General features: G+C 47.0%; 1 protein-coding gene across 16 annotated transcripts in view; it reads right to left on the bottom strand.

Moving 5' to 3' along the window:
• Positions 1–27,781, bottom strand: part of LOC119978385 (tubby-related protein 3-like) — a 126,269-nt gene that overhangs the window by 50,850 nt on the left and 47,638 nt on the right. For 7 of the 16 annotated variants that reach the window (XM_038819984.1, XM_038819990.1, XM_038819987.1 and 4 more), the window contains exons 1-2: positions 7,477–7,575; positions 12–159 (exon numbers count right to left, since the gene is read on the bottom strand). In XM_038819984.1, the coding sequence (XP_038675912.1) occupies positions 12–159; positions 7,477–7,560 (232 nt within the window). In that variant the 5' untranslated portion in view covers positions 7,561–7,575. The other 9 variants (XM_038820000.1, XM_038819988.1, XM_038819991.1 and 6 more) reach the window with 3 other exon arrangements.

Raw genomic sequence — 27,781 nt, 5'->3', positions numbered from 1 at the left:
AAATGTCTTACTTTGATTCGCAGTCTTTGCTTCGACCAATGGCGCCTGTTCACCAGAGCGTTTACTCTTAGTCTTCTTCAGCTTCTTGTCTTCGGTGTTGGACTGAACCATCAGAGGCTCCTGACGTTTCTTCTTCTGTTTCTGCTCAAGCAGTGCACGCTGTGGGGACAGGTAAGACAGATTTTAGTCGGTATAGATTCAGTCATTGAGAATGAGAACTGTTCACGATTATGGATTAATTGGATACCTTCCCCACCCGTCATGTAGCATCTTTGCTGTCCGAGGATTTCTAATCATGGCTCAATGGGGAAAATAGATGAGGAAGGCCCCAAGAATACTTTCATCAGTATGGGGATTGAACCCATCGCATCATCATTTCCTTGAATATCAGCTGAGCTCCCATAGTTGTGTACCCAACCCCCGTTTACTTTCCTGCACTAATATCAATAAACAGTTCATTTCTGACTGTAAAATGTGAGTGGCAAATTTTTTGAACCGACTGGTGGGCACACCAGTCTCAGTTTGATCTCTGGCAATGATGTTAAATCTTTCTCTTTTATAAATTTAGTATACCCAATTATTCTTTTCCAATTAAGGGACAATTTAGCGTGGCCAATTCACCTACCCTGCACATCTTTGGGTTGTGGGGATGAGACCCACGCAAACACGGGGAGAATGTGCAAACTCAACACGGACAGTGACCCGGGGCCAGGATCGAACCAGGGTCCTCGGCGCTGTGGGGCAGCACTGCTAACCATTGCACCCCCTGGCATGCAGCTGAATCAACCCGTGATTTATGTCTCTTCTCTGAAAATTGTATGCTGAAATCCCTGAATGAAAATGAAATGAAAATCGTTTATTGTCACGAGTAGGCTTCAATTAAGTTACTGTGAAAAGCCTCTAGTCACCACATTCCGGCGCCTGTCCGGGGAGGCTGGTACGGGAAGCATCAATCTGTCCCAGAGAGTTTGCCTTGGAGATCAATTTGGATTGTGCAGAAAAATACTAGATCGTTCCAGTTGCAACTTCTTCAGTGAAAAAACCCTTTATTACTTCTGAAGCATTTCCACGAGTACCAACAGAGCAGCTCAATCTGTTATCAAAGTCACAGTTTGAGAAGTTAAGTACTGTCAACCACAGAGATTCACTAGCATGGGCTGACTGCATCAAACTAACTGGAGCTTGGCAGATCCAATGATCCACAAGTCCTGGACTTGTCTTTGCTGTTTTCTCTTTAACTTTCAGCTTGTCAAAGACACTGGTCCCTGCAGGGTGGGGCCCACAGGGGCTGACCAGATCCCCAGCTTGGTGCTCTCCCCCCAGCTCATCACCACCTGCTTCCGGAGGCCAAGTGACCAGCAGTGACATTTGCTGCAAAGATTAAGAAAGAGAAGAGTGCTGCATTTGTACAGGATTAAAATAAAAGTGATTGCTTGCACTGCAGGCCAGATTAGGGTAATGTTTCCTGCATGACACTGGGGACACTGACAAGTGCCTCAGTGGCTATGGGATTTATGGCACACATCTATAGCACATCCTCTTTCAAAACAGTTCAAGGTTCTCAGAACTTGGGAACAACGGTCTCCTTCCAGAATGGTTCTGCCTATTAGGGAAAACATGTATGTGTTTCCATTCACCTTTACCCAGGCCACCAGGAAGTTAGCCTTGACAGATTTGGGAGTTTAAAGATCAGACAAAGTTCAGCTGTAAACACTATTGCCTCTGCAATGGCTGATGTCCATTCCAGATATACACTTATCAACAGAGATCCTCATGTACCATCCCGGCTATGCACTTATCCACAAAGATCCTCATGTACCGTCCGAGATATACACTCATCCATAGGACTTCTCATGTACCATCCCAGATGTACACTTATCCACAATGTTTCTCATGGACCATCCCAGATATGCATTCATCCAGAGAATGAAGGAGCAGTGCTCCGAAAGCTAGTGTTTGAAACAAACATGTTGGACTTTAACCTGGTGTTGTAAGACTTCTTACTGTGATCATATTCATGACATTAGGAAAACTTGGAGAAGGGCAGAAAAGATTGTGATGGAGGTGTAGTAGTTACAGGATGAAGGGAAAAGAAAGGGATGTGTGAGTTTCCCTTACTGGAGGGGAGAGTGAAGCTAAGGAGGATCTATTAAAATTTTTTTTAAAATTATTGTCACAAGTAGGCTTACATTAACACTGCAATGAAGTTACTGTGAAAATCCCCTACTCGCCACAGGAAAGCAAGACTAACATGAAAGCAAAGATGGTCACTGCTGGGCTGAAGTTGGAAGAGGCCCAAAGAAACAGGGTGTAATTTCCTCTTTCAAGATGAGGGAGAAATCTGGCAGAGTAGACTGTCCGATCATTCAACTTTCACTTCCAACTTTCGCTTCCAATGTCAGGTGGATTCCAGAATGAATGCACATTCTACTTTGCTGGTGGACCACTCAAGGAGTGAAGGTGAGGATTACACCAAGTGAAGAATTGGAAGTGTAAGTGGGTGAAATTTGAGTTGGGCAGGAAGGCAAACTGGACGGTATTACATTGATCACCAATTACATACTGCATCTCTCAGTCCATTCCATTAGATTGAATGGGATGGAATCCGAAGTAGGGTATATAACTGGCAGCAGATATGATACTCTCCGCTTTACATTCCCATCCGAGGAAACTTAACGCCCAAGAGGACATGAAGAAAATAGAAAAGTGGAGATTCAGACATTGCAAGACGTCACGCTGATTAATAGTTGCAGGGGGCCAGGCCCTGCCTCAGGCTTGTGGGATGTCCAAAGTAAAGTCAGATGAAAAGTCTAAAGCAGAGTTACAGAGGCATGTAACATAGACAAGATTGGCAGTAACTGGGCTACCCTGAGAACCAGAACTTTTAAAACCAATGGATAAATTGAAAGTAAATATGCTTGTGTTCAGTAAACTGTGCTAAGTCAATTGCAATTTGTGGGAACATATTCTATACTGCAACAATAACTCTTTGGGAATGGATTTAAGCATTTGTAAATCCCTTGAACTATGGAATCTCAACTTCTATTGAATAACAAAGTCCATCAGCCCATCAAAATTGAATTTGAAACATTTTTTTTGGCTGCTCAAGTATTTCATTTATTAGATGTTCAAAGTATGCCAAATAAGCATATGCTTTGACAATAATCCCCCATCGATTACATGGGAAAAACAAGGAATAGTTTACTCAAAAAGCATGACTAGAAACTAAAGCAGCCTTTATTTCAAAGATTAATGTTTTGGAACGCCTGAGATTCCTAACATTGCCTTCAGAAGCCAAATCATTAAGATGAAGGGTTGCTGGGCTCTCTGGCATGTCGTTTCCTCACCATTTCTTCAGGCAGGCTACAGTTTATCTTGCCACTCTCAGCCGACTCCGACAGGGTTGTCATTACTGGATGGCTCTGAGTTTTCCCAAAGAAAAAACTGATCTACCGTTGCCCTGCTGTGGACTTTGGTAATTCTGGATGCTGCAGAATCACTTCTCCAATGTGCTCAGAGCTGCCACTTGAACTATTACTGGAAACAGAACCAAGCCGCCTCCTGTCATGGGTTCCTGCAAGGGAGCCATTTGAAGGAATGGCTGCCATTGCAATTTTTCAAACTACTATCAGGATGTCAACCCTTTCAACACCAAACAGGAACCCAAGTGTGATGACTGAAGAAGGTAAACGCTAGACCACAGGGCCCCTTGAAACAAACGAAGGGCACAAGGAACTCTCAGAACCCCAAACAAAAATCAACCGCTCCGGAGAAGATTCACCTTGAATTTGAAACATTAACCAGCAAGGAAATAATTAAAAACAGTTCATTCGCTAAAGAAGTAGGTTTCCCAGGGAGAAAAAACAATAGGAAAATGAATTGATCCCATGGGATACTAAAGTGTTGAATGTTGAATGTATTGACTTGTTACAGCTATTGAAACCGAGGCATTAAACAATTGAAAGTTAAAAGGTTAACACCTTCACCAAGATGAAAGGGGAAGGAACATTAGATCAATGCACTGAACACTCACCCACTAGTAATGCATAGGATTATATAAGATATAGGACGCAGAAACAGACCATTCATTCCAACCAATCCTTGATGGTGTTTATGCTCCGCTTCACCTCCCACCATCTTGTCTCATCTAAATCTATCAACCTAATTCTCTATTCCCTTCTTCTTCATATGTTTCTCTAACCTTTCCTTAAATGCCTCTATTCTATTCAATTCAACCACTCCCTGTGGTAGTGAGTTCTTTGGGTAAAGAGGTTTCTTCTGAACTCCCTAAAGAATTCCTCAGTGACTATCTGATATTGGCGGCCTCCATTTATGCTCCTCCCTACTAGAGAAAACATTCTCTCCATATATATGTCACAACTCACTTTTATATGTCCTCATATTATCAAAGGAAACTTCATCGCTGTGCATGCTCCCACCCTCTGTAACAAACGTTTCTGCCAACTCGGCAAATAATAACTGATGCAGAGCTGAGCGATGGAAGATGAAAGAAGATGAGAGAACTCTTCATTCAATGCAGGGTTTTGCTTCAGCCTCCAGTCAGATCCCAATCTCTCAGGGATTTCCACTTCTGCAGTACACTGTCACCATTGTTCCATACACCAAGCAACCGCTGGGATGTATTTTTAATCTGTTAGAGCATTTTACATATGGATTCACTGAAGGAGGTAATGCAGGCAAGCTGCAGCTCTCTCAGCTACATGTCGCCAGTGGACAGCTCAGTCTATCAGGAGTTCTCCCTTCTCTTACGCTTTACATCGTGGAGGTCCCGTTAATTCCATTCAAGTATTGTATTCCTCACGTGGGTCAAACTGCTAACAATTTTGATTGAGGGCTCCTTCTCCTTTTTCCCAATGACCCATTCAAATCCAACGACTCCACATTTCCCCAGGTCAGAGGAAACATATCTATTAAAAAAAAAATCCCATTCCCTTTTGTAAGTGAGTGCTGAATGTGGTTCCAACACCTTTGCAGGAGGTGCTTTCCAGATCGTAACTCTGTGAAAAACAAATCTCATCTCTTTCCTGTTTGTTTTGCCAATTACTTTAAATCTGAGTTCTCTAATCAACAACCCACCCGCGAGTGAAGACAGTGCCTCCTTATTTATTGTCAAAGAGGTTCATCTTTTTGAACTCCTTTTTAAAACTCCCTTTATTCGTCTTTGCTGTAAGTGTTTCCATATAATTGAAGTTCATAGAATTTACAATGCAGAAGGAGGCCATTCGGCCCATCGAGTCTGCACCGGCTCTTGGAAAGAGCACCCTACCCAAGCCCATACCTCCACCCTATCCCCATAACCCCGTAACCCAGTAACCCCACCTAACACTAAGGGCAATTTGTACCCTAAGGGCAATTTATCACGGCCAATCCACCTAACCTGCACATCTTTGGACTGTGGGAGGAAACCGGAGCACACACGGGGAGGATGTGCAGACTCCTAATAGAAGTCCCTCATAGAAGCACAGAGTCGAACCATAGAATTCCTACAGTGTAGTGGGAGGCCATTCAGCCCATCGAGCCTGCACAAACCCTCTAAAAGAGCACAATACCTAGACCCACTCCCCTGCCCTATCCCAGTAACCCCTTAACCCCACCTAATCTGCACATAATTTGGACACTAAGGGTCAATTTTAGCATGGCCAATTCACCTATCCTACACACCTTTAGACTGTGGGAAGAAAATGACGCAGACACGAGGAGAAAGTACAAACTCCACAGAGACAGTCACCCAATGCTGGAATTGAACCCGGGTCCCTGGCCCTGTGAGGCAGCAGTGCGAACCTCTGAGCCACTGTGCCACCCCAATCATCTCTGGTATAATTTTAGTGAACCGTGTCTCACCCTCTTTAAGTTCCAGCTATTTCCAAAAACATGGTGGCCAAGATTGGACACCATCTAGAGCAAACCCATTACCCCTACCATCCAGAAAGCCAGGTTAAGCTGATACATGGGAACACCACAACCTGGAGGTTCCCCTCCAAGTCACTCAGTACCCTGACTTGCAAATATATCGCCATTCCTTCACTGTCGCTGGGTCAAAACGCTGGAACTCCCTCCCTAACAGCACTGTGGGTGTACCTACACCACATGGATGGCAGCGGTCCAAGAAGGTGGCTCGCCAACACCCTGTCTGCTTCTCTCTCTACAGATGCTGCCGGACCTGCTGAGCTGTGCCACCATTTTCTGTTCTTATTTCACATTTCCAGCACCCGCAGTGTTTTGCTTTTATTTAAGCCGCCAAAAATACATTTGTTTCTGTGATCATCACTCCGCGAGCTGATAGCTCTGGGAAATGGAACACGCAGCTCACATCAAAGGGAACATTGTTACCGTCTTCACACTCCTGGTGGGAAGCCACGTCTATCAGGAGCCAATATGGTAAATTATAAGGGTGAAGTTCTGAGGACAGATTGTGTAAACCTGGTTTGAAATTCACTTAATTCGTACAGACTGAGGGGTGAAGTCGAGGTGTTTGGAATGTTATGATTATTTCAGGTAGGCACAGAGAAACTATTGGAAAATGACCTCAAATATAAAGCTAGTCCTTACAGAGGGAACTCAAGACGCACATTGTCATGCAAATCGCTTCCTCGGAAGGCTGTGTATTCTTGGGGAGGGGGAGGCAGCTGAATATTTCAAGCCTTTGATCAATAGATTATTGTTCCTTAAGAGTATCAAGGGTTATGGAGGAAAGGCAGGTGAATGACGTTGAGGTTCAGATGAAGCATGATCTAATTGAATGGTGGGGCAGGCTTGAGGGGTTGAGTGCCTCCTGCTGGTCCTATGTTCACACTGCAGTGCTCATTTGGATTTTTGCAAAGTGTTTCAGGAACGAGAGAGTCCCTCCTGAGAGAAATCCGTCAGAGAATTACCCTTAAAATGCCAGCACTGGGAAGACAGTAGTGTAGTGATAATGAAAGGATAAAGAAATAAAACCAAGCACTCCCAGGTCAGTACTTGGTTGTACAATCCCAAGGCTTGGTTTCCAATCTAGCCCAGAGTGATGTGTGAATGTCCGTAACGGCACAGTTAGATAGATAATATCCTCCACATTGCCCAACCTAAATACCTTAACGCAAACCTTAGAATGGACATCCCTAATATATCAGTTTGGCATTCTCCACATGCTTATGCAGTTGGGTGTCAATTTGTGTCTGATAAAACTCCTCTGAAGATCCTTGGGATGTTTTCCAACATTGAAGGTTGAACATAAATGGGTGCTATTGTTACAGCAGCCAATGTGTGTGCTCTCTCTAAGTGAGACTGCCAGTGTCACAGAGAATGAAAGATTCTGGAACCAGTTTGAGATGGCCAAAACCACTTCACTCAAGATGCATTGCTGGCATGTATCCCATCTGTCTGGGCTAGATTGGACACCAGTCCCCAGAAGAGTTTCTGATTTACAATCTGTTTACAGCTCAGTTTAACGTACAATGTGTAAGAGAGGTCACTTACCGGCCGGAGAACAATGTGATGAAAGCAAGCAAGGAGAACAGAGAAGGATTTGTTACAACAGACTGGAAGAACAATAAAGGACATCTTTAACAAGCAAGAGTATTGATATAATAAGAGTGAAAGGTTACAGATCATCATCATGGGGTGGAATAACGAATGAACCCAGTGCTGTGTTATAGAGAGCCAAGTTTCCACCATTGCAGTGTTTGTTAGTGCTAATTGTTCCCATTCCTTGCCTGAAGATACTCACTCATGCAGGGTTACAAGCCTTGGGTACCTCACCATGCACAAATCCAGCGTTTCTTCACTATATGGATATTGAATTGACCTTTTGCCCACGGAGTGCATTACAACTGGCCCAAATTCACCCTTCACCACACATCTCCACTTTACAGCAGGGCTCACTACACACACATACACACACACCCACACTCACAAATATACACTCATACGAGCACACACAAAAATAACACAAGTGTACACGCAAATGCAAATACACACATACAAGACACACAAGGATACAGACGTGACATGCAGAAATGCATATATATTAATTCCCGGCAAGTGGGTGTCACTGGCTAGACCAGCATTTATTAGCCACCCCTAATTATCCTCGAGAAGATGGTGGTGAGCTGCCTTCTTCAACCGCTGCAGTCCATGAAGTGTAAGTACACCCACTTTACTATTTGGGAGGGAGTTCCAGCATTTTTGACCCAGCAACAGTGAAGGACGACGATACATTTCCAAGTCAGGATGGTGAATGGCTTAGAAGGAAACATGGAGATGGCGGTGGTTCCATGTATCTGCTATCCTTGTCCTTCTATAGGTTGTATAGTCTGCGGGTGTGGGAGGTGCAGTTGAAGAAGCCTTGGTGAGTTGCTGCAGAGCATTTTGTAGATGTTGCACCCGGCTGCCACTGTGCGTCAGTTATGGAGTAGGAGAAGGTTCAAGGTGGTGGATGGACAATTGGGTCACATGCCCAGGTGGAAAATTCCAGCATGCAATAGCAGCATTCCAGTCTGAATCTGGGCCCAGTGGCAATGAAGGATATCGTCCTTTGCAGAAAGGGTGGACCCCCTGGCATCAGGATGGTACAGGAGAGCAAAGAGGGGCAGGAGGCAATGGAGGCCAAATCTTCAACGCAGTATCTACCGCTGAAGACAGATCTGCCTGGGGAGGGCTAAGAACACACGCTGCAGGAGACTGTGACTCTCCAATAGGACGGTCACAGATTCTGTACCTTCAGCATGGGTGTCCCTGTAACTTTCAGCTTTGATTTCCAAGCCCTGCCAGTGGCCACCAGTCACCATGGCCTTGAATTTCTTCACTTCTGCCTGTGGAACTTTGCAGCATCTCACAAATGGCTGCACGCCACTGCTTTCCTATGGTTATTGATGCCCTCTTTGACAGAACTGGACAGCATGTTCATTTAATGGGAGGCACAAATTTGTGGAGACATGGGGCACTGGCTATTCCTCCATCACTGGATTCTGCCAGAGGGATGACATCATCAATAGCATCCATGTGGCCATCAGGATACTGGCGAGCCAATGAGATCCATCAACGGGAGGGTTTTCATTTTCTAAATGATCAATTTTCTCCATTTGTGCCCTCACTTTCCTGACAGCTGCCATCATTCCATCATCCTCTGGCAATCCAGGTTGTCTCAGGTGGTGACTCCAACTACCAAAGTGCCTGGATGGATCTGAGAGGACAAGGGTCCGCCCTTGAAGAGATGGCTACTGACCCCTCCTCCTGTGGGAGCACTTGACAGGCACAGAGGTAATACAACCAATGTCATCAAAGGTTTTCCCTGGTGAAAATCATAACTTCTGCACTGGAGGCTGTTTTCTGACATGAAAACAAGCCCTGCTCCTCTTTCCTGTGTTGATGTCAAAGATTCAGTCCACATAAGTGTAGACAAGCAAGAACACATAAGACACACAACACACACAGCCACGTAACCATGTGTGTACCCACACACGTACGTACATACCCACACTCATATCCACATACATGCACACACTCATTATCCATGTGTACATATGGGCGGCAAGGTGGCGCAGTGGTTAGCACTGCTGCCTCACGGCACGGAGGACCCGGGTTTGATCCCGGCCCCGGGTCACTGTTCATGTGGAGTTTGCAAATTCTCCCCATGTTTGCGTGGGTCTCACCCACAATCCAAAAAAGAAGTGCAGGTTAGGTGAATTGGCCATATCTTTTTATTAAAACAGTAAAGAATGTATAGAAGGCCAGCGGTACAAACACTAATTTTGTGTTAAGAGAAACAGGGTACCCTCCCCTCAGTACCAACGTATAGGGAGAGGAGGTAGGAAACTCTGATTATTAAGACAGTTCGCAACACAGTTGTACAAAAAAGAAATGGTACAAGCACTAAAGTTTGTGCTGGAGAGACCAGATACCCTTGCCTCTGTACCAACAGAAGGGAAAGGAAGGGGGATGGTGAGGAGAGAAGGGAAAGGAGGTGTGGGGGGGGGGGGGGGGGGTGCGGGGGGAGGGGGGCGCGGGGGGAGAGGGGGGGGGGCGCGGTGGGGGGGGGGGGGCGCGGGGGGAGAGGAGGGGGGGGGCGGGGGGGGGGGGGCGGGGGGAGGGGGGGGGCGGGGGGGGGGGGGGGCGGGGGGAGAGGGGGGGCAGGGGGACGGGGGGGGGGGGCGGGGGGAGGGGGGGGCGCAAAATTGCTCCGTCATTGGAAAAAGAAAATTGAGTACTCTAAATTTATTTAAAAAAAAACATGTGTACACATCACCCCACCTGCATACAGACATTTATACATATTTGACTGCATACATACACAGGTCACACCGCATTTCAGGCTGCCCATCGACAGGCCTCTGTCAATGTCACAGTGGGTTAATCAGCAGGATTAACGAGGCAGTAAACTATTGCCTCCAGAATTCGACTGTTACTGTCCCGTGAACACCCATCACCTCCAGTGAGAATGTACTCCACTGTCTCAAACTCCAAACGTAGTCCCGGGATGAATTGGCCTCTCTCCAATCCTGAAATGACGGACTATCTCACTTTTAGTTTTAACGTGACTATGATGAATTTCTCGTTGTGATGTTGAACAAATTCAATTCTGGATATTTCTGGAATGCAGAAATTTGGATAGCATGGCTCCACTGACAGACACACTGTAGGTGAAAGGGAGGTGGCTGGAGGGGAGAGCTTAGCTGTTGAGTATATGGGAGCACGGGGCAAGGGAATCCTGACAAGCGTCTATTCACTTGCTCCTCCTGACCCCACACGGGTGGCACGGTGGCCCAGTGGTTAGCACTGCTGCCTCACAGCTCCAGGGTCCCGGGTTCAATTCTGACCTCGGGTGACTGTCTGCGTGGAGTTTGCACTTTCTCCCCGTGTCTGCGTGAGTTTCCTCTGGGTGCTCCGGTTTCCGTCCACAGTCCAAAGATGTGCAGTTTAGGTGGATTAGCCATGCTAAATTGCCACTTATTGTCCCAAGGAAGGGTTACTGGGTTACGGGGATAAGGTGGAGGTGTGGGATTACATAGGGTTCTCTTTCCAAGGGCCGGTACAGACCTGATGGGCTGAATGGCCTCCATCTGCACTGTAAATTCTATGATTCTATCATTCTATGATAAGGAGCTTTCCATCAATAACTACTTGTGTAGGATCCTTTTCCTGCTGTCATCGTCTCTAGCTGGTGTGCCTTTCCCCCTGTGTCACCTTTCTCCCTAATTAAAGAGGGACTCTGTTGGTTTTCAGCTTGGTGTCTTTCGTTGTCAGCTTGGAAAAATGAAATAGAAGATAATATGATCCAGGTACCCACCTGGCCAGTTTAACTGCCCACACACTCAGTTTCTCCAAAAGCTTGCCATTAAAATCCTCACCTCACAGTGTCAGAAATAACACAACAGAGACATCCAAAATATCAGACTCTGCGATGAGAAAAAGCAAATAAAGACTATAGAAGCCGAGAAACCATGTGGATTACAACCAACAGGAACTCAGTAAATGATTTATTTGAAGCAAATAAGCGCTCGTAGGAATTGGGGGCCAATGTGTTAACTGGCCAAGCAGCACAGGGATATTTCAACCAGCTACTGGTCACAACAGTCATGCCACATAAACTGGTGAGCATTCGTGCTTTACATCATTCCTGAATAGGCTTGACGCGAAGCGAACTTGCATTTATATGGCACCTGTTTCTGCCTGTTGCATAGTGAGATCCCACAGCCACAGTGACCCACCTGCTCTTTGTTCAAGTGGCTGCTCATTATGTGTGCATCTGGATGTTGCGTGCTGGGAGACTATTGGGCAATTATGGGCATCAGGTTTGAGGCTGCTCCTTCCCCCACACACTTGTTAAGCAGGAATAACCCGATGGTGATTTGTTTTCTGCATTGCCACAGTGATTGCACTGCCGTATTAAATTGGCTGCAAAATACCCTTGGATATCAGAGGCCATGGAAGGTGAGATATAAATGTATGTTTTTCCATTATTTTTGTTGAGGAAATAGTAGAGACCAAATGTGTCGCTCTCCCGCCGCTGAGATCACTAACTCGTTGGTCAGTAGGGGTAGAAACTACACTTTGTGCGGCATCTCATTGCGCTGCTGCACTTCGCAACTTTCTCTTTGGCAATATTTCTATTCAGTTACTGCCTTTGACTCTGGATGCAATTAGCAGATATCCAGCCAGAGTCAAGCAGTTTCCTTTGCTTATTGGCACCTCGCAGTACAGCAGCTCATTCAAAGTTCTAGCAATGAAGTACAAGTGGAGGATTAGAGAAGATATTCTTATGCCAATCAACATGCCACATCGTGCATTGATTTTTTCTCTCTATTTTATATGATTCCTACTCCATGCTGTAGTTTCAGTTTCATCCAGATGATACTGGGCTCAGAGGGTTCCATTATAAGGGAAGGTTTCATTAACCTGGTTTACATTTGTTGGAGGGTAGAAGACTACATTGAATGGTATTGATTATAACCACCTTGGCTCCCATTGTTTGGTGATATAGTTAACAGTCCTCTCTCCTTCAAATCTGTTGTCATCATTCCTCTCCTCAAAAACCAACACTTGAACCCTCTCTCCTTGTGAACTGCTATCGCCCCCATCTCCAACCTTCCTTTCCTTTTCAAAATCCTTGAACCTGTTATTGTTTTCCAAATACCACTCACTCACCTATATTGGTTCCCAGTGAAGTATTATCTTGAATTTAAAATGTTCATCCTCGTGTTCAACTCCCTCCATGGCCTCAATTCTTCTTGTTACAATCCCAGTTGATCTTATAACTGAACGGGAAGGTTCCAGATGGAACCCTGGCTCTAGAGACCGTATTACGTCTTTTTAATCAAACGTGGAGGAACATAGTCACAGGACTGCTAATTAGATTTAACAACAAGAAAGAAACATGTATGTGGCTAGCACTGCTACCTCACAGCTATAGGGTCCCGGGTTCAATTCCGGGTGACTGTGAGGAGTCTGCACGTTCTCCCTGTGTCTGCGTGGGTTTCCTCCGGGTACTCCGGTTTCCTCCCACAGTCCAAAGATGTGCAGGTTAGGTGGATTCGCCATGCTAAATTGCCCCTTATTGTCCAAACGGTTAGGTTGGGTGACAGGGTGGAGGTGTGGTGCTCTTTCAAAGGGCCGTTGCAGACTCGATGTGCCGAATGGCCTCCTTCTGCACTGTAAATTCTATGGGCGAGATTCTCCGCAAATGCGGAGAATCGTAAAGGCTGCCATGGGACAGACCGTGACCCACGGCAGCCTTCACGCCCACTTCCGGGGCCGATTCTCCCCCCCGGGTGGGGCTATGAGCGCGGCCCCGTGCGTCACGGCGGCACAGCCTTGACGACGGTCGTCAAGGCCGCACGTCAAGCGTCACGCCAGCTGATGCGGCCGATGACGTCTGCCGCGCATGCGCAGGTTGGACAACGCCAACCCGCGCATGCGCAGTTGCCGTCTTTTCCCTCAGCCGCTTCGCAAGACGTGGTGGCTTGATCTTACGGGGCAGCGGAGGGAAAAGAGTGTGTCCGTTACGGACGCACGGCCCGTGATCGGTGCCCACCGATCGCGGGCCTATGCCCCCCTTGGCATGGCCGTGGTACTGCCGTGCCAATTGGGCCCTCAGATGCCCCAAACGGGCGCCCGTTCCACGACGGCAGCGAGCAGGTGTGTTTGCTGCCGTGTTGAAACGGGCGTGAAGGCCCGGCCGCTCGGCCCATCGGCCTCGGAGAATCGCCGCTCGCCGTAAAAAACGGCAAGCGGCGATTCGTGGCGTGGGTCGGGCGTGGGGGGGTGAATACTGGGAGGGGGTGAATAGCGGGCAGGCATGACAAATGCCCGCTATTCTCCCACCCGGCGTGGGGGGCGGAGAATCGCGCCCTATGATCCTATGATCTATGATCCTATGTAAAATTGATTGCAATACAATACTCCTTCACTCCTCCTTTAGCTTAACAATTATGCACAGGCTTTAAGATTAATATGGATGATAAAGTATATTTGAAGCTACAATTATCTCATTTGCACACAAAGTTAGTATTTACGGATTTCCCTTCAGAATCCCCTCAGATGCTTGTCATATGAGAGTTTCAAAACTCTACTCCCGAAATACACTTTAAAATCTTCTTTCGTAGGAATATATTTACTTAGCGGCTCTCCACTGAAATCCCCTCCACATTTTATAAAGGATCTCTTTTGACCAGAGTTTCTGCTCCACCTTTAACAGTGAGTCCATTCCAAGGTTTTGCACAAAGCCCTTTAGGTTTTTGTTGCCTTGACTGACTTTCACTTACACCAATTCTGATATCCAGCCAATACCTTCTTCCCAATTACATTACAATCTGTTCACAGTGGGTTGTAAGACATTCCAAACTTTAGAATTACTTCAGAAACGTTTTTCTAACATTCTCACCAACCGATTCCTCCTCAGCTTTGTCTGGGGCCCATGAACAGAATCCTGTTCTACTTCCAGGTTTCCAAACCTAACCGAACCTTAGTTCTTTGTGAGCTCTTTTTCTTGCATATTGTCCAATTACATAGCTTTTCTTCTAGCAAAGCCGAGAGAGCTGGTCTTGCTCTAACTTTTTCCAAACAGAGTTGGGGGAGAGCTGGTAACTGCTCTGTGATTTGGTTGCAATGGCTCCAGCTTCCAGCTAAAAAAACTAAAGAAGAAAGAACGCTTTTTCCTTTACCTTACAAGCGCCCTTAATTGTGAAGCAACTATATTTACCATGTACACCGCAGCTCTCTCAGCACAATAGAACCCCAGCTGGATCTGAAACTAAGCCCCACATACACAAACATCTTTGTCCAGCATGAAATCTAACTATAGGTTTCTTTCAGGCCATGAAACATAAAATTAAACCTAACTAAACTAGACCTTATTTATAATGTTTACCAATGCAAATATAATTCCCTTTTATAGTAAAACTTGATTTCCTGATTTCCTAACACCCTATCAGTGAAATCTCCTCTGGCCCTACAATCCTTCAAGATATTGCCACTCATCTAATACTGCCCTCTTGAACATCCCATCATGATCATGTCTTCAGGTACCTGGACCCTAACCCAGAAATTCCCTTCTGAAACCTCTCCAACTCTCTTTCATTCTTTACAACACCCATTTAAATCTACCACCTTTAATAAACTTTTGGTTATCTGGCTTATTATCTCCTATGCCTCACCTTGTTTTGTAACACTCCTGTGAAGTACATTATTTTTATTGATGACACCATAAGACCATATGAAATAGGAACAGGAGCAGGCCGTTCAGCCCTTCGAGCCTCCTCCACCATTAAATAAGATCATGGCTGCTCTAACACTCACTAAGTCCACTTTCAAGCCTTCCCCCCGTAACCCTTGATTCCCCAACTGATTAAAAAATCTTTGGTCTCAATCTTGAAAATGTTCAAGAACTTGGCCTCTACAGCTTCCTGGGGTAAACAATTCCATAAATTCACCACTCTTTGAGAATCATAGAATCATAGAATTTACAGTGCAGGAGGCCATTCGGCCCATTGAGTCTGCACTGGCCCTGGGAAAGAGCGCCCTACCCAAGCCCATACCTCCACCCTACCCCACACCTCCACCCTATCCCTGTAACCCCACCTAACCTTGTTTGGACACTAAGGGAATAAATTCTTCCTCAAATCCATCTGAAATAAGCACTCCCTTATTCTGTGACTATGTCCTTTGATCCTACACTCTCCCATGAGTGGAAACATCTTCCCAACATTTATCCTGTCTAACCCTCTAAGAATCTTAAATGTTTCAATCCTATCACTGCTCATTCTTCTGAGTGCCCAGGAGTACAGACACAACCTGTTTAATCTTTCCTCATATGGCAGTCTTTCCATACCTGGGACCATTGTACTGCCTCAAATGATAATATATCTTTCCTGAAATAAGGGGTCCAAAACTGTACATCATATTCTAAATATGGCCTCACTAATACCTTGTTCAGTTGAGGTATCTTGAAATAAAAGCCAGCATTCCATTTGCCTCCCCTATTACCTTCTGCACCTGTATGTTAGCTTTCTGGGTTTCATGAACAAGGACGCCCAAGTCTCTATGTGCTCCAGCTTTCTGCAGTGTCTCTCCGTTGAAATAATAATTTGCCTTCTCATTCTTTCTTCCAAAATGAACAATCTCAGTTTCCCATATTGAATTCCATTTGCCAATTTTCTGCCTTCTCACTAAATCTGTCAATATCTCTCTCTAAGCAATTTATATCCTCCTTATAACCTGTCCCCCACATTTGTATAATCCACAGTACACTCTGTTCCTTCCTCCGAATCATTAATATATATTGTTAAGAGCTGAGGTCCTAGCACTGATACCTGTACCATTGGTTACTGTCCTTCAACCTCCGAAAGATCCCCTTTTCGCTACTCGTTGCTTCCTGTCAGTTAGCCAATCCTCTATCCATTCCAGAATATTACCTCCAACACCATGAACTCCTTTTGTATGGAACCTTATCAAATGTCTTTTGAAAATCTAAATACACAACATCGACTGGTTCTCCTCTATCCACTCTGGCTGATATTCCTCAAAGAACTTTAGCAAATATGGTAGGTTTGAAACAGAGAATTCAGGTTAAACCGAAATTCAATCTTGGTTAGTCGACACTTTAAGTACTGTGTACAATTCTGATCACCGTATTACTGACACATTACAGAGACACTAGAATTAGAATTAGAACAGTACAGCACAGAACTGGCCCTTCAGCCCTCGATGTTGTGCCAAGCAATGATCACCCTACTCAAGCCCACGTATACCTATCCCACTAACCCAATAACCCCCATTAACCTTATTTTTTAGGACACTAAGGGCAATTTAGCCTGGCCAATCCACCTAACCCGCACATCTTTGGACTGTGGGAGGAAACCGGAGCACCCGGAGGAAACCCACGCACACACGGGGAGGATGTGCAGACTCCGCACAGACAGTGACCCAGCCGGGAATCGAACCTGGGACCCTGGAGCTGTGAAGCAGTTATGCTAACCACCATGCTACCGTGCTGCCCCCTTTAGCGGGTGCAAAAAAGATTTACAAGGATTATACCAGAACTGCAAGGTTTAATACATCAGAAAATCTTTAATATAAATTAGGAACAACAATGATCCTCATGGGATCCCACTTTCCACCTTCTGCCACTGTGAATAACTACCCTTTACCCGTACTCTCCATCTTTACCTCAGCCAAGTTATTCATTCTGCTACAGATGATGTGTGACCTATCAAAGTGCGTCAAATGTTAAAAGGATTTAATAGGGAGACCATTTCCTCTGGTGATTAATCAAGAATGAGGGGGGAATTATCGCAAAATTAAATTTGGCCCTTTCAGGGGGGGGGGGAAATAACGTAGCAATTTGTTCAGCCGAAAGTGGCAGTGGGAAACTCAAATTCTCTCCCACATGAGGCTGTGGGGGTGCTGGGACAATTGGAGCTTTCGGCGTTGAGATTAATTAAAGCCCTGTCGGATGAGGGTATCAAGGAATAGGGAGCAGAGAGATGACCTACTGGAGCGTAACGTTCTTGTATATTTTTGTACTAATCACTTTGAGGGTGACATCCGTTCTGTGGTGAAATGCTCCATATGTACAGTCTGAACTATCATCGTAATTCCCAGCATGATGCATAATCATAGCCACTTGATGCAACTCAGTTCCAGAGAAAGGACAAGTATTAGCATGACCCTGCCCCAGAGCTCTGATGTTGAGGTGACTGAGTGCGTGCAGTATAATGCTGAGAACAGCAGGATTGCTGGCGACAGATGGCGCCAACCACATCCCAGAATATTATCATCTCATACTGACATGTGGATGTAATAAAGGTTTGTTTGGTTCCAATTTGCTTCCCCTTCATCTCCTAAAGCCACTGACTATTGTTGGAGTACACATTACCATGTGTGATAGTTACCCCTTAGTGGCTTCCCCAAGTGGTAAATCTTCAAGCGTGTCATCATCCCATTCATCCCATCGTGCCAATTGGTCACATAGTTCAAAATTTCTCTGCCTTTTCCATACCCTCCTGATCTTTCATTTTGAAATCTATAATTGCCTTTCCCGGTGAAGGATATTGTAGATTTTGCATCGAGTATCATTCCTAGTCCGACAATACACCACCAATAAACCTTCAGCGTAAACGAAAATCTCTTCATTCTCTCCCTCCATTCTTGTTGATCTTGAATTTATGTTCTGTAGTTAGCAAATCAATGGAAAAAGTCCCCCCCCCCCCCGCCACCCCCCCCCCCCCCCACCCCCCGCCCCAGATTTGCTTATGAAAAACCTCAACCCACCTCCCATTTAAAAAAAATTGTTCATGGTATGTGGGCATCGCTGGCTGAGCCAGCATTCATTGCCCATCCCTAATTACCCTTGAACTGAGTGGTTTGATCAGCCATTTTAGGGGGCTAAACCACATTGTCAACCACATTGCTGTGGGTCTGGAGTCACATATAAGCCAGACCAGGTAAGGATGGCAGATTTCCTTCTCGAAAGGGACATTAGTGAACCAGATGGGATTTTTTAACAATCAACAGTGGGGTTCACGGTCATCAGTAGACTTGTAATTCCAGATTTTTATTGAAATCAAATTTCACCATCTGCCATGGTGGGATTCGAACTTGGGGCCCCAGAGCATTACACTGGGTGTCTGGATTACTAGTCCAGTGACTAGTAAGCCCTGCTAGGCCCGTTGCTAGTAAGGACCCTGAATGAGGCGAGGGAGGGGGGGGGGGGCTTTGCCCCGACGATGTCTCGAGCAATAATCTCACTGATCCTGAAGCGGGATAAGGACCCCCTCCAGTGTGGGTCTTACAGGCCGATCTCGCTCCTCAACGTGGACACAAAATTGTTGGCTAAGATACTGTCCAGGAGGGTGGAAGATGTGGTCCCGATGGTTATCCATGAGGACCAAACAGGGTTTGTGAAGGGGAGGCAGCTGAATGTTAATGTGCGGCGGCTCCTTAATGTCATGATGATGGCGTCGGCGGATGGGGAGATGGAAATAGTAGCATCGATGGATGCGGGGAAAGCTTTTGATCGGGTGGAGTGGAGCTACCTGTGGGAAGTGTTGAGGAGATTTGGGTTTGGTGAGGGATTCATTAGCTGGGTGAGGCTGCTGTATAGTTCCCCGAATGGTGACGAATGGGAGGAGGTCGGAGGACTTTCGGCTGTCCCGGGGGACGATGCAGGGGTGCCGCTTGTCTCCCCTGCTCTTCGCATTAGCGATTGAACCCCTGGCCATGGCGCTGAGGGATTCGAAGAAATGGAGGGGTTTGTGCGGGGAGGGGAGGAGCACCGGTTGTCTCTGTATGCGGATGATTTACTGTTGTACATCGCGGATCCGGGGTGGGGGGGGGGGTATGGGGGGGGGGGGGGATGCCAGAGGTGTTGAGGATGCTTGGGGAGTTTGGGGATTTTTCGGGCTATAAGCTCAATGTGGGGAAGAGTGAGCTGTTTGTGCTGCACCTGGGGGACCAGGAGAGGGAGATAGGGGAGCTCCCGTTGAAGAGGGCGGAAAGCAGCTTTAGATATCTTGGTGTCCAGTTAGCTAGAAGCTGGGGGGCCCTGCATAGGCTAAACTTTTTGAGGCCGGTGGAACAGATGGAGGAGGAGTTTAGGAGGTGGGATGCGCTGCCACTCTCTTTGGCGGGCAGGGTCCAGTCAGTTAAGATGACGGTGCTCCCGAAGATTTTGTTTCTCTTTCAGTGCCTCCCTATATTGATTCCGAAGGCTTTTTTTAGGAGAGTTAATAAGAGTATTCTGGGGTTCGTGTGGGCGCGGAAGACCCCGAGAGTGAGGAGGGTATTCCTGGAGCGAGGCAGGGAGGTAGGTGGTTTGGCGTTGCCCAACTTGTGTGGGTACTACTGGGCTGCGAATGTGGCAATGATTCGTAGATGGGTGATGGAGGGGGAGGGTGCTGCATAGAAGAGGGTGGAGGTTGCGTCCTGTGTGGGCACGAGCTTGGAGGCATTGGTGACGGCACCGCTCCCACTCCCCCGGCAAGATATTCCACGAGTCCAGTAGTGGTGGCTTCCCTCAAAATTTGGGGGCAGTGGAGGCGGCATGGGGGGAAGTGAAGGCCTCAGTTTAGGCCCCAATACGGGGCAATGACCGGTTTGCACCAGGGAGAATGGATGGTGGGTTTTTGAGTTGGCATAGGGCAGGCATCAGGCGGATGGGGGACATTTTCCTCGACGGGAAGTTTGCGACTTTAGAGGAGTTGGAGGGGAAATGGGGTCTCCCCCCGGGAATACCTTCAGGTATATGAAGATTAGGGCGTTTGCTAAGCGGCAGGTGGCAGAGTTTCCGCTATTGCCGCCAAGGGGGGTGCAGGATAGGGTGTTCTCGGGGACGTGGGTCGGTGAGGGTAGGATCTCGGCAATTTATCAGGTGATGCAGGAGGGGGAGGAGGCCTCGGTGGAGGAGCTGAAAGCAAAGTGGGAGGAGGAGCTAGGGGAGGAGATCGACGAGGGGTCGTGGGCGGACACCCTGGGGAGGGTGAACTCATCCTCTTCTTGCGCACGGCTCAGCTTAATTCAGTTAAAGGTGCTGCATAGGGCGCACATGACTGGGGCCAGGCTGAGCCGCTTCTTTGGGGGTGAGAACAGGTGCGGGAGGTGTTCGGGAGGCCCGGCGAACCACACCCACATGTTCTGGGCGTGTCCGGCGTTGGAGGGGTTCTGGAAGGGGGTGGCGGGGACCTTGTCCAAGGCGGTCGGTTCCAGGGTGGAACTGGGCTGGGAGCTCGCTATCTTTGGGGTAGCATCGGAGCCAGGAGTGCAGGAGGCGAGAGAGGCCGGTATCATGGCCTTTGCGTCTCTAGTAGCCCGGCGTAGGATTCTTTTACAGTGGAGGGACGCCGAAGCCCCTGACCCCAGAATCCTGGATTAATGACATGGCCAGGTTAATCAAACTGGAGAGGGTCAAGTTTGCCCCGAGAGGGTCGGTACAAGGGTTCTTCCGGCGGTGGCAGCCCTTTCTCGATTTCCTGGCAGAGTGTTAGAGGGTGGCCAATCTCAGCAGCAACCCGAGGGCGAGGGGGGGGAGGGGGGGGGGGGAGGAGGGGGAGGGGGGGAGGGGAGGGGGAGGAGGGGGGAGGGGGGGGAGGGGGGGGGAGGAGGGGGAGGAGAGAGGGGGAGGAGAGAGGGGAGGAGAGAGGGGGAGGATAGAGAGGGGGAGGAGAGAGGGGAGGATAGAGAGGGGGAGGAGAGAGGGGGAGGAGAGAGGGGGAGGAGAGAGGGGGAGGAGAGAGGGGGAGGAGAGAGGGGGGGGGAGAGAGAGGGGGGGGAGAGAGCGGGGGGGGGGCGAGAGGGGGGGAGAGAGGGGGGGGAGGAGAGAGGGGGGGGAGGAGAGAGGGGGGAAGAGAGGGGGGGGGAAGAGAGGGGGGGGGGGACGAGAGAGGGGGGGGAAAGAGAGGGGGGGAGAGAGAGGGGGGGGGAGCGAGAGGGGGGGGAGAGAGAGGGGGGGGAGAGAGAGGGGGGGGGAGAGAGAGGGGGGGAGAGAGAGAGGGGGGGGGAGAGAGAGGGGGGAGAGAGAGAGGGGGGGAGAGAGAGAGGGGGGGGAGAGAGAGCGAGGGGGGGAGAGAGAGGGGGGGGGAGAGAGAGGGGGGGAGAGAGAGGGGGGGAGAGAGAGGGGAGAGAGAGGGGAGAGGAGAGGGGGAGAGGAGAGGGGGGAGAGGAGAGGGGGGAGAGGGAGAGGGGGGGAGAGGGAGAGGGGGGGAGAGAGAAGGGGTGGGGAGAGAGAGGGGAGGGGGGGGAGAGGGGGGGGGAAGGGGGGAGGGAAGGGGGGAGGGGGGAGGGGGGTGGATTATGGTTCTGTTAATGGGGTTTGTTTTTGCGACTATATGTTTGCTACTTTCTTTTTTGTTATTAATTTATTGCTTTGTATTGGGAGGGGGGTGTTCTTTCTGTTTATTTCTATGCCTTGTTTATTTTATTGTTCGAGAAAATTTGTTGTTGAAAAATTTGAATAAAAATTATTTTTAAAATAAAATAATTGGAAAAAGGGGACAAGGGTACAAATTGGAAAAAGGGGACAGGGACACAAATTGGAAAAAGGGGACAAGGGTACAAATTGGATAAAGGGGACAGGGGTACAAATTGGAAAAGGGGACAAGGGTACAAATTGGATAAAGGGGACAGGGGCACAAATTGGATAAAAAGGATGTGGGGAAAATTGAATATGCGGTGCAGGGGTTCAAATTGGGTAAAGGGGTCAGGAGTACAAATTGGATAAAAGGGACAAATTCGATAAGCGGGACAGGGGCTCAAATTAGATATAGGGGACAAGGGTACAATTGGATAAAGGGGACAAATGTATAAAGTAGATAAAGTGACGGGGTACATATTGGATAATGGGGACATGGATTCAAATTTGATAAAGGGGACGAGGGTACAAATTGAATGGGGGGCAGAGTAAAAGTTGGATAAAGGGGACATATTTACAATGAAGCTGCAAAACGGCTGTGGTGGGGAGTTTGGGCTGAATTTCTTTCCCTAACTGAATTTATCTTCTGACCCTTCTGGTGTTTTTCTAAATTTTTCCAATTAAAGGACAATTTAGCATGACCAATCCACCTACCCTGCATCTCTTTGGGTTGTGGGGATGAGACCCACGCAAACACGGGGAGAATGTGCAAACTTCACACAGACAGTTCCCAGGGCCGGGATCGAACCCGGGTCCTTGGTGCCGTGAGGCAGCAGTGCTAATCACTGCGCCACCGGGCAGCCCCGATCCTTCTGCAATATATATTTTACTACGAGGAAAAGAGCCATCAGTTTAAACATAGAAGTGCAGGATTTATGTAACAGCTGTTAAAGAAGACACTGAGTAAAGCTTTCTCAAATACTCGTCAAACATCTCTTCTGAACTATCGTTTCTTTTGGAAATTAAATCAATATGTTCCAGTTCATAAATGCTTTGCTTATGAGGCAGATTTTTGCCAACAGAGTCTCTTTTGATGCGAGGTGGTTTCCATTTTGTTCTCAGAGAGCTCCGTCAGTTCTCTCTGACAGCACTGTCTCCATGAGCTGCCTTGTTGTGGTCCGCACATTTTTCGTCCTCTTTGATCTTTCCCATACTTTGGTCTGAGTTGATGCTGAAGATGCTGATTGGAGGATCTGCTGTCGCTGTCACACTATCAAGAAGTTAAAAACATACTGTGCTTTGCAGGGAGAGCACTTTCCTGCAGCAGCTGAAAGCATAAGTCAGTCTAAATCTCCTTGAAAGTCGCGCCTTAAACTGAACAATGTTTGGGCAGTGATGTGGTATTTACCAGTGCTACAAGCAGACAGAGGTCTTGTGGTGCAGTGGGTAGCATCCCTGCCTGTTAACCAGAAGCTTTGGGTTCAAGGCCCACTCTAGGGTGGTGCATTCATAACACAGTCAAACAGGCTGAGTGTCAACCTGCAAATCCTGGATCAAAACCCGGGAACTTCTCTGACAGCACCATGGGCGTACCCACCACATGGACTGCAGTGGTTAAAGAAAGCAGCTCATTATAACCTTCTCAAGGGCAATTAGGGATGGCCAATAAGTGCCGGCACATCCAACGATGCCCACATCCCTTGGATGAATGTTAAGAAATTATTTCCCTCACTCGCCAATAACACGTGAGAGAGAGAGAGAGTAATAGTGAGAGAGATTCGTGGTCAGCTTTGTCAAGAACATTGGAGTCTCCACCATCATTATCCCAGACTATAACATGCCTGTAAATGTGCATGTTGCCACGGGAGCTCTGACAACTGGAGTGAACTGGAACACCTCACTACAACAAGCAGATATTCCTTGAATGCAAGATTTTCCTACAAAGTCCACAGCCCAGCTTCGCTCTGATCTTCGTTGAACCTTGTTGCCCTTTCACTGCCAGATTTATCTGTTAATTTAGATGTCTAACATCCTGTTTTTCAGGGTGGGTTGTATCCCCCTTTTGGGTCGGGTCAATTTCAGTATAAATCTGAAATTGGTGATCCCCTCCTCACATGAGTTGCACTTTGCCTACACCCTTTCCTGGCATTGATGTTGCTCACTGAATGGTTTTTAGTTCACTTTAATTTGCTGCCATCATTCCTGCTGTAGTGATCTGGAATGCAGTGGCTGAAAAGGTGGTGGCAGCCCATTCAATAGTAACTTCCAAGGGGAAGTTGGAAATATGTATAAATTGGAAACATTTACAAGTCTTGTGAGATCTTGTGATGCATTGGGTACCGTCCTTGCCTCTGAGCCAGAAGCTCCGGGTTCGAGACCCACCCCAGGACCTGATGGCCAAGGAAGGTGCCTTCATAAAGCGGATGAACAGGTTGAATGGTCAACCTGCAAATCCTACCAGTGGCTGGCGGTAAGAGCGGGAGAGCCTCCTGATTAGCCACGTGATGGAGAAAATGTTGAAGCCCCTACCATCACAATCCATTGCTTCAGACTGAAACACGCATGGGAAAGTGCGCATTGTCATCGAAACGTAGGCCGGAAAATTCCGGCCATTCACGCCGGCGGGATCTTCCAGTTCCCATTGACAGTGGGCCCCAGCCGAGTGTTCATTGGTGGTGGGGAGAGTGCAACAACAGGAAACCCCGCTGACAGCGGTGGGAGCAGAAACTCCCGCTGATCGCCAATGGCAGGTTGCCTCTGCCACCGTGAAACATGCTGCAGGGGGCATACAAAATCCTGCCCATAGTCCTTCTGAGTGAAGTATAACACCATCACATGGGAACGAGTGAGGGAATGGGACTCATTGGATAGCTGTTTCAAACTGCAGCGCAAGTACATTGGGCTGGATGGTTCCCTTCCGTGTTGGAAGATTCCATGAACCCACAGTAACTGCTTCCCAAGGGTGAATGTGGGTGGAGTAATAATGAAGAAATGATTAAACAATACGACCTGTATTCTCTGAGACAGGACTGAATGATCACATGGTGATTGTAATGTTCTTGTCGAATGGCGTGATTTATATTACAAGAACACTTGTAGCTAAAGCTGTAAGCGATTTATTAACATTAACTGTGGGTTAGATATATACAAAACAACAAATGAATAATAGTATGAGCATGCACAAGCAACCTCTCCCAGCTCCCCAGTCAGTCTGAGGTCACCGGACTCTAACATTCACTTATATACCAATAAGACTCCTAGTGGTCAGTCGGTGAATTACAACACAAACATGCTATCACTGTAGTGATCTCCTCAATTTGACGGGCTACAAAGATTGACCAAGAACGAGTTTGGGCACTTTCAATCAAAAACCTGTGTATAGCCCTGTTGCCTCACGGCGCCGAGGTCCCAGGTTCGAATCCCGGCTCTGGGTCACTGTCTGTGTGGAGTTTGCACATTCTCCCCGTGTCTGCGTGGGTTTCGCCCCCACAACCCAAAGATGTGCAGAGTAGGTGGATTGGCCTCACTAAATTGCCCCTTAATTGGAAAAATGAATTGGGTATTCTAAATTTAAAAAAAAAAAACCTGTGTAAGCATTGGTGACAAAACATCTTTAAATATGATTCTAATCAGTCATGCATTTCATAATAAAAATCAGACCTGTATTTCTATCACACCTTTTATGGACACCCGGAAATGTTACAACCAATTAAGTGCTTTTTCAAAAGTAGCCACAGCTGTAGATGAGGAAACACAATAACTAATTTAGGAAATGTTACCATTTGAGGTGTCTACTGCTCCCATGAATCAGGTACTTAGTGAGATGAAGGGAGCATGCTGTTTCTTGAATTACAATCTAATTTGCAAGAAGACCAAGAAGAACTTTGTCTGGTTGGACAAAGTCCGAGATCGACTTCCAGAGTACAGCGTCAAAATTCAAAAACACAAGCGTTGTTCCATGGTGTCAGGTTTAACATAACCAGAGCATCAAGTATATGGTGAAGGTATTCAGACAATGCAGGAGGAAGTAGAGGGGATTTTGAAAGCAAAAAGATCAGAGAACAAAGAAGAACTGAGAACATTCTGAGGGATTGTTGTGTGTTACTCTAAGTTTAACCCTGACTCTGTTAACACATTTGCGAGACAGCATCAATTCAAAGTTGGATAGGTTGGGAGCGGTCTGTGGAATATCAGGAAGCATTTAAAGAAGTGAAGACAGTATTGATTAGTGATGTTCCTTTGACTCACTATAATCTCAAGAACAAAATCAGATTTTGTGTGCGATGTCTCACAAGGGCTAGGTGCGGTGTATTGCTATAATCTATAGAGAGTTGTGAACACAGCCCAGTTCATCACGCAAACCCACCTCTCATCCACTGACTCTGTCTACACCTCCCGCTGCCTTGGGAAAGTGGGCAGCATAATCAAAGATCCCTCCCACCTAGGTTACTCTCTTTCAAACTCTTCCATCAGACAGAAGATACAAAAGTCTGAGAACACTCACTAACAGATTCAAAAAGAAGCTTCTTCCCCGCTGTTATTAGAATCCTGAATGACTCTTTAATAGACTGCACTGATCTCTCCACACATCTTCTCTGTTGTGTAGTGCTACACTCTGTATGCTTCACTTGACGTCTGTGCCTATGTACTTTCATTGTGTATTTATCGTGTGTCCTATGTTTTTCATGTATGGAATGATCTGCCTGGATTATATGCAGAATAATACTTTTTACTGCACCATGGTACATGTGACAATGAATCTAAATCTAACAGGATGGAGGACAGTGTGGAGAAACCTGCAGCATATGCTACTTAGAACATAGAACAGTACAGCACAGAACAGGCCCTTCGGCCCTCGATGTTGTGCTGAGCAATGATCACCCTACTCAAACCCACGTATCCACCCTATACCGTAATCCAACAACACCCCCCCCCCCCCCCCCACCTTACTTTTTAGAACACTACGGGCAATTTAGCATGGCCAATCCACCTAACCCGCACATCTTTGGACTGTGGGAGGAAACCGGAGCACCCGGAGGAAACCCACGCACACACGGGGAGGACGTGCAGACTTGTACTATCTTGAAGTCAGAGAGCAAAATGATTGACAGTTGAGAAACAGGCTGCATCATATATACTGTTGTAAGTTCCACAAATACTTGTATTGTAGGATGTTCCCTTTGTTAACTGCCAATCAGTCCCTTACGAACATCTTTAGTGAGTATCATCTCTAGAGGCAGCTTGGCTTCAGAGGTAGATGTTGATTTTATTTGCCCACCAATACAATATTAACTTGTATACTTGTGTTTGAGTTTTTTGAGATGAAACCTTGAGGCAAAATCTAGAAGGTGACCTGGACACCAGTAATATTTTTGAGGGGTTGAAATCATTTTATGCCGGGGACGATGGAGTGTGCACAACCTGATCAGTACCATTTTGGAGTGGCCTCTCCTGCTCTCTGAGACCCTCTCCCACTCACTGCTGCCTTGTCCAACTCTCCCACTCACAGCTCCTTTCACTTGCTTCCTCCCTCTCCTTGCCTCTGTCCTGATCCCTCATTTACAGGGAGTGTTTGGGACAGAAAGCAGCGAGTGGAAGAATCAAGCAAGGAAGTGACAAGAGAGAGTAAGCCTGTGGCAGAGGTGATGAGCGGGTGGTAAGTAGAAATAGATAGGATTTCTGGCCAAAATCCGGGGGTTGACTTTTATACAAGATCGACTATCACTCGAGTATAAATGTAAATTTTGCAGATCATGCAAATGTGGATAGTTTGAGGTTTCCTACGAAGATTGATTGATTTCTTTTTTAAATTACTTTGTGTGAGTTACAAAGCCAGGGCTCAGAGTGTTAACAGGGGCAAACCCCTAATCCAGCTCCTTGCCTACTCCAAAAACCAATTCAAGTTCAAATTGAATCCAATTCATGGTCCCCACAAGAGAGACA

Source organism: Scyliorhinus canicula, chromosome 15, assembly GCF_902713615.1.
Source record: "Scyliorhinus canicula chromosome 15, sScyCan1.1, whole genome shotgun sequence".
Taxonomy (NCBI): Eukaryota; Metazoa; Chordata; class Chondrichthyes; order Carcharhiniformes; family Scyliorhinidae; genus Scyliorhinus; species Scyliorhinus canicula.
The sequence above is the reverse complement of the archived record's forward strand: the minus strand, read 5'-3'. Positions and strand labels throughout refer to the sequence as shown.